The sequence below is a fragment of the Bos taurus genome, chromosome X, assembly GCF_002263795.3.
Source record: "Bos taurus isolate L1 Dominette 01449 registration number 42190680 breed Hereford chromosome X, ARS-UCD2.0, whole genome shotgun sequence".
Lineage (NCBI taxonomy): Eukaryota > Metazoa > Chordata > Mammalia > Artiodactyla > Bovidae > Bos > Bos taurus.
Window position 1 is genome coordinate 50,589,466 of NC_037357.1, and position 6,538 is coordinate 50,596,003.

Genomic DNA, 6,538 nt, shown 5'->3' on the forward strand with positions numbered 1-6,538 from the left:
TCTATGTGGTAAATATTAACCAAAATTAATGGTGCCTTTCAATATTAGTGGGAGATCTTTTTTCTAGAACATGTCTACTCTTTTTTTGTTGTTGCTGCTGCTTCTCACACTGAACTCTTGTTTTCTTATATTTTCTTACTATAATAATAAAGGGTGGTAACGACTTAAAAAAAAAAAAAAAACAGAGAAGTATTACAGAAGTAAAGACCGCACTACCATTCCCTATCTCCTTTCTGACACTCTGCCGCTTACCTATACTGGAGCAGGGGTAGTGCATGGGGGACTGGGGGTGGAGCGAGGGGAGAGTGTTTAGCTGCTCAAGAAAGGATGTTTAGCTGCTCAAGAAAGGATGAGAGAATTCCCCGACAAAAAAATAAAAAATTGTCAATAGCTCTCCAAGAAGATTCCATCCCCTCTCCGGTAACCAGAGAAAGGCAAAATTCTAACACAGGGAGAACAGGCTACTTGTGGCTTCTGGACTATAAAGACCAAAAGAAAAAAGAAAAAGAGTGACAGGACCTGATGGGGTAGGGTGAGGTGCTAGTGGGGGTAAAGGAGGGGGCTCTTGCTCTTGGTGGGAGTGGAAATTGGGGCCCCAAGCTCACTGGCGATGCAACCCTCACGTGACCAGGAGCTGACGTTAGCAAAGATACTTAAAGCTCTGACCGCCGTCCTCCGTTCTCCTCTGGGTACCAACTCTGTTGCGCTGTGCACTGCCGTGCGTTTAACCCAGGCGCGGAGGAGGAGGAGAAAATCCCCCCAGATCCGGGCAGGTGGGTGTGAGGGTGGCCATGACCCGGCACCCCTGAATAGGGGGTAGCACAGAGATGCGGGAGTCTGAGGCCGCGGGTATCTCCACCTCGCCCGCCCCTGGCCGACTCTCCAGAACCCCGCGCTTAGTCGCAGCTCATTTTGGTGGGCGGCGGGGAGCGGGGGAGGGGGGGACATAAAGACGCAGACATACTTGCAGAGAATCGCTCACTTCCTCTATCAGCCAGTGTTTTTCTGGTTTTGTTTCTGACACTCAGGCCCCGCACCCCACATCCCATCCAGTTTTGAGAGGAGGAGGGAAGAGAAATAAACGTGGCAGCGCATATAAGGCCAGTGGGGAGGTTGGGGAAAGGGTGATCCGAGGGGCACGCAATTAGTAAACAAGCCGGCTTATTCACTCCCACTCTCACTTTTCAGATACCTCCTTCGACCACTGCCCCCACACCCTCTTCCCCGGCCGGCCCCCAGTCCTTTGGGGTGCTAGGAAATGGGTGTGACAGCATTTGTAGGGGAGATGGCGGGTTGGCTCTGGGCTTTACAGGAAGGAAGACCCTGAGAGAAACCGCCGTGCCAAGTCCTAGGCTGCTTTCCAGACATCACTGGCCCATACAGCCCTTCACCTCTGTTTTTTCAGTCCTGAGAAAGGAGTTTGGGTACGCTGGCGGGAGAAATGGCGGTTAACGGGGGTTTGCGATGGGGGGTGGGAGGCGGAGCCCAGAGCAGAGAAACTGTGGAGAATCACGACCCTCAAACCGAAAGGGCAAACACTGGGGCCCGGTTGCTGGCTGATGCCAGGCCTGGAGGCTGGAGCGTGAAGGACGGGTGGTCATACGAGGGAGACGCTAGATTGTTTGGCCATAACCCCTAATCCAGCGACCCAACCAGCCTCCGCAGCACCCTCGCCCCGCCCCCTCCTGTTTCGGTGCAGGAGAAGGGGTGTGGCCGTCTGGGAGAAATGGCGGACGGGGGCGGGGCGAAGGGAAGGAGGGGTTGAGTGCCTGGGGAGTCTGCGCGGGGGCGGGGTTTAGGGTTGCGGGGAGGGATGAGAAGAGTTGAGGGAATTGAGAGGTGGATGCCCTTTGTCATTCTGGTTTGTGAATGCTAAAAAGCAACTGGGGACTCCTGTCTTGAGTCAGTTCCATCCTCCGGGCTCTCAGTCTCCAACGTTTTGCTGTCTGTATTTCTGCTTTTCAGTCTGTCTTTAGGATGAAGCTGTAACTGAACTGAAGGAAAGAGAAACAGCCCTGATCATTGGAGATCAGTGTGAGGGGGGCTGGGAACTGTCTGGGAACCCCTTGTATGGATGTGGCAGAAACCAGAGCAGAAATTGGGGCCAGAGGTTTCTCTTCCCTCATCTTCTCCCTCTTTACAAAAAACACTTGCCCTGGACATGTCCTTTTAGGTGAAGCCAAAGGGGTGTGGCATTTGCTTTCTTAAATCAGGGTTTGAGGAGGAAGAGATATGGTAGGAAAGAGGAGCCCTGGGAGGGAGAAACTTACTCACAGGGGTTCATATCAAGAGAAGAAGAGAATCCTTTTACAAAGGTGCCCCAAACCCCCTTTCTGGGATCTTTCCACAGGTTTCTCTGCCTTTTGGGCCCTGCACAACTGTTAGCCTGGTGGAAAAGTGCAAATTGCTCCTGCTCTCCCAGCAGATTGGTAAGTGTATGGGGATCACCTAGGAATCTTTGGGGTGTGGGTGAGGGAATCAGAGAAGAATCTAGGGTTCCTTCTGGCTCTCTACCAACTTTCCTGAAGTCTATTTGGCCTCTCATCCCCCATTTAGGTGCTGGGAAATTAGGTGTGTTGATACTGGGCAGGGTGGGCTAGGGATAAAGATGTAGAAAACGTTGGACAACCAGGGACCTGAAGCAGCACACAGAGGCCTGGACACCTATATCTGGGTACTAGCCCACCCACCAAGCATTATGTCCCCAGACTCTTCTGTAAGTAGGCCTGGTTAGGCATTAAGTGTGCCAGCCCTAAGCCTCATTTTTATCCTTCACCCCTAGGTCCTGCTTTGCTTGCAGCCTCAGCAGAATTTTGAGCCTGAGCTGAAGCGCCTCACTTGGACGTGCACGCACCCCACTTGGGCACGTCTGGATCAGAGAATTAACTCCAGCTGCATCATGAGCCGTGTTCGGGATGCTGGCTGCGTAGCTGCTGGGATAGTCATCGGGGCCAGTGCCTGGTACTGTGTCTACAAATATGCCAGGGGAAGAAACCATATGATGAAGAAGAGACTGGCTAAACCCAAGACCAGGGCTGTGGCCGAGACTGGAGCCAGGGCTAGAGCTGGACTAAGGGCTGGATTCACAATTGACCTTGGGCCAGGATTCAGTCCTCCAACCCCAGTCCGCACTGGGGCAGAGGAAAGGGCTCAGGATGAATCCTCTGCTCTGGACACTGCTGGAGTTGAAGCAGTGGTCCCAGCTGCATCCAGTGCCGAGACCCAGAGTGGGGCAGGAAATAAGGGCCAGGAGACGGAAGGGGCTTGGGTGGGGCTTAAAGCTGAATCAGTAGCCACAGTGGCTTTTGCAGTGGCACCACCTCTCTGGGAGGCAAAGGCTCCCTTAGCTGCGAAGGCTCCCACAATGGTTGGGGCTCCTAAATTAGCAGAAGCCCCTGGTGCAGCGGAGGCTCCCAGGGCACCAGTGGTGCCTCATGTGGTGCCAGTTCCTACTGAGGCATCACAACCTACAGAGCCAGTGGAGGCTTCCATACCAGCAATGCCTACTGGGGCAGCAGCGACTTTAGGGGTAGCAGCGCCTTCTGGGACTGCAGAGGCTCCTGGGCCTTCAGGGTCCTCTAGAACAGCGGCAGCCACTAAGAAAGCAACCCCCGGGGCTCATACTGGGGCTATACCTAAGGCCGGGTCAGCTACTGGAGCTGTACCCAAAGGTGGAGCTAAGGGTGTAACCAGGTCCCGGACTGGAGGCAAGGGCAAAGGCAAAAAAAATAAGGTTGAAGTAGATGAACTGGGGCTGGGCTTCCGGCCTGGAGATGGGGCTGCAGCAGCCGCAGCAGCGTCTGCTAATGGGGGCCAGGCTTTCCTGGCAGAGGTTCCTGATTCTGAGGAAGGAGAGTCTGGATGGACAGACACAGAATCGGAATCAGACTCTGAGCCTGAGACCCAGCAGAAAGGGAAAGGGAGGAGACCTGTTCCCATGCAGAAGCGCCCCTTTCCTTATGAAATTGATGAGATTCTGGGTGTCCGAGATCTCAGGAAAGTCCTTGCTTTGCTTCAGAAGTCGGATGATCCTTTCATCCAACAGGTAGCTTTGCTCACTCTGAGCAATAATGCCAATTATTCATGCAACCAAGACACAATTCGCAAGTTGGGAGGCCTCCCAATTATTGCCAACATGATCAACAAAACCGACCCTCACATTAAGGAAAAAGCCTTAATGGCCATGAATAACCTGAGTGAGAATTATGAAAATCAGGGCCGGCTTCAGGTATACATGAATAAAGTGATGGATGACATCATGGCCTCTAACCTGAACTCAGCAGTACAGGTAGTTGGATTAAAATTTTTAACAAACATGACTATTACTAATGACTACCAGCACCTGCTTGTCAATTCTATTGCAAACTTTTTCCGTTTGTTATCTCAGGGAGGTGGAAAAATCAAGGTTGAGATTTTGAAAATACTTTCGAATTTTGCTGAAAATCCAGATATGTTAAAAAAACTACTCAGTACCCAAGTGCCATCATCATTTAGTTCCCTCTACAATTCTTATGTGGAATCAGAAATTCTTATTAATGCCCTGACTCTATTTGAGATCATCTATGACAATCTCAGGGCAGAAGTATTCAACTACAGAGAATTCAATAAAGGCTCCCTTTTTTACTTATGTACTGCATCTGGAGTGTGCGTTAAGAAAATTCGAGCCTTAGCAGATCACCATGACCTCTTGGTGAAAGTGAAAGTTATAAAACTAGTGGACAAGTTCTGATTGTCTATGTGCTCTTGAAAACTTGAAGAAATGTCTGGTTTTGCAGTCTGGGAGCAATGAAAATTGAAAGTTACTGCTTTTTCACCCTCATATAGTAAAGGGATCCTTTCAGCTGCCAGTTTTGAATAATGTACCAATCAGAGTGATGTTATCTGCGACTATCTCCAGTTTTAAGCTGAACCATTTTATGAATACCAAATAAATAGTCCTCTTGTCCTGAAAACACATTTGTGACTTTAATCGTGCTGCTTGAATAGAAATATTTTTACTGATTCCTCTGTGTGAATTGATAGTGAACCTGTCCATCATGAATAGCCTATACTTCTATCATCTGTTTTGACTTGAATTTATTCACCAAAGACTTCATTTGTGTATCATTAATAAAATCGTATGTTTCAATCGATTAAAAGAATGGATTTCTTGCTTGAATATAAAATCTAGCTGGAATTTTTCATAATTTCTTTCGGATGTTTAAAACATCTCTTAAATTAGCATTGCTACTGCTAAGTCACTTCAGTCGAGTCCGACTCTGTGTGACCCTATAGACATCAGCCCATGAGGCTCTCCCGTCCCTGGGATTCTCCAGGCAAGAACACTGGAGTGGGTTGCCATTTCCTTCTCCAATGCAGGAAAGTGAAAAGTGAGAGTGAAGTCGCTCAGTCGTGTCCGACTCTTAGCGACCCCATGGACTGCAGCCCACCAGGCTCCTCTGTCCATGGGATTTTCCAGGCAAGAGTACTGGAGTGGGTTGCCATTGCCTTCTCCAAAATTAGCATTAGGGGTATCAAATTTTTTTTTAAGTTATGATGCCAAACACTACTTAGATGAACTAAATGCATTTTTTATCCAAACTTACTCATGTATAAAACAAACATTTTTCTTTAATGGACTCAATTATAAAAAAAATCTAGCTGGAGAGGTGAGGTACACAAATACAAAAAGATTACTAACAGTACTTGGGCATATGCTTATTGTCAAATATATGCTATCTGTTTAAACAAAGCAGAGGTTGCTAGGAAGCTTCAAGAAAGAAGGGCACACTTAAGGTGGGCCCCGAAGGGCAGCATGAGAAAACATAGAAGGGCATTCCAGGAGGGGAAAGGACTTGAAGAAAGACATGCAAATTTGTCTAGTGACAGGAAGTTAACCAGTTTGCCTGGAATGGAAACTGTGGGAAGAGAAGTGATGAGAGACTCAGGTGGAAATATAGGGTGTGAAAAGTTTGGGGAAGATCCTGAACTGCAAGCTGGAATATTGAAATATGATCCTGTCGTTTTCTGGGAGTTACTGGACATTTTTGGCAAAAGAAAAGGTAATGGGGCAATGTGTAAAATGGGCTGGAGCGGGGATGGCATTAGGTGTGGAGACATTTGTTAAGAAGTTATGATAAACCAGGGGGCTTCCCAGGTGGTGCTAATGGTAAAGAACCTGCCTGCCAATGCAGGAGACATAAGAGATGCAGGTTTGATCCCTGGGTTGGGAAGATCCCCTGGAAGAGGGCATGGCAACCCGCTCCAGTATTCTTGCCTGGAGCATCCAATGGACAGAGGAACCTGGCAGGCTATGGTCCATAGGGTTGCACAGAGTTGGACACTACTGAAGTGACTCAGCATGCATGCATGTATGACAAACCAAGCATAAGATGATGAAGAGTGAAATAGGGTGGTGACTATTGGAAATGTTAGGAAATGATAAGAGGTGCTTTTCAAAAAATTACCAAAATCTGCTGTCTTGTCTCTAGGTTGACAGAGAGAAAGGATTGTATGATCTTTTGTGGGGTCTGACAAAGAAAGCCCTCTTCCTTGGGCA

General features: G+C 48.7%; 1 protein-coding gene across 2 annotated transcripts; it reads left to right on the forward strand.

Moving 5' to 3' along the window:
- The first annotated feature begins 624 nt into the window (after positions 1–624).
- ARMCX2 (armadillo repeat containing X-linked 2) lies at positions 625–5,141 on the forward strand. 2 transcript variants are annotated; one of them, XM_059883555.1, is made up of 3 exons: positions 625–1,424; positions 2,351–2,429; positions 2,783–5,141. In XM_059883555.1, exon 3 carries the CDS (start codon positions 2,900–2,902, stop codon positions 4,727–4,729), a length of 1,830 nt encoding a protein of 609 aa, XP_059739538.1. In that variant the 5' UTR covers positions 625–1,424; positions 2,351–2,429; positions 2,783–2,899; the 3' UTR covers positions 4,730–5,141. The 2 variants fall into 2 exon arrangements, with proteins under 2 accessions (XP_059739538.1, NP_001070428.1); NM_001076960.1 differs by having other exon boundaries at positions 696–773; positions 2,783–5,132.
- The last annotated feature ends 1,397 nt before the right edge of the window (positions 5,142–6,538 follow it).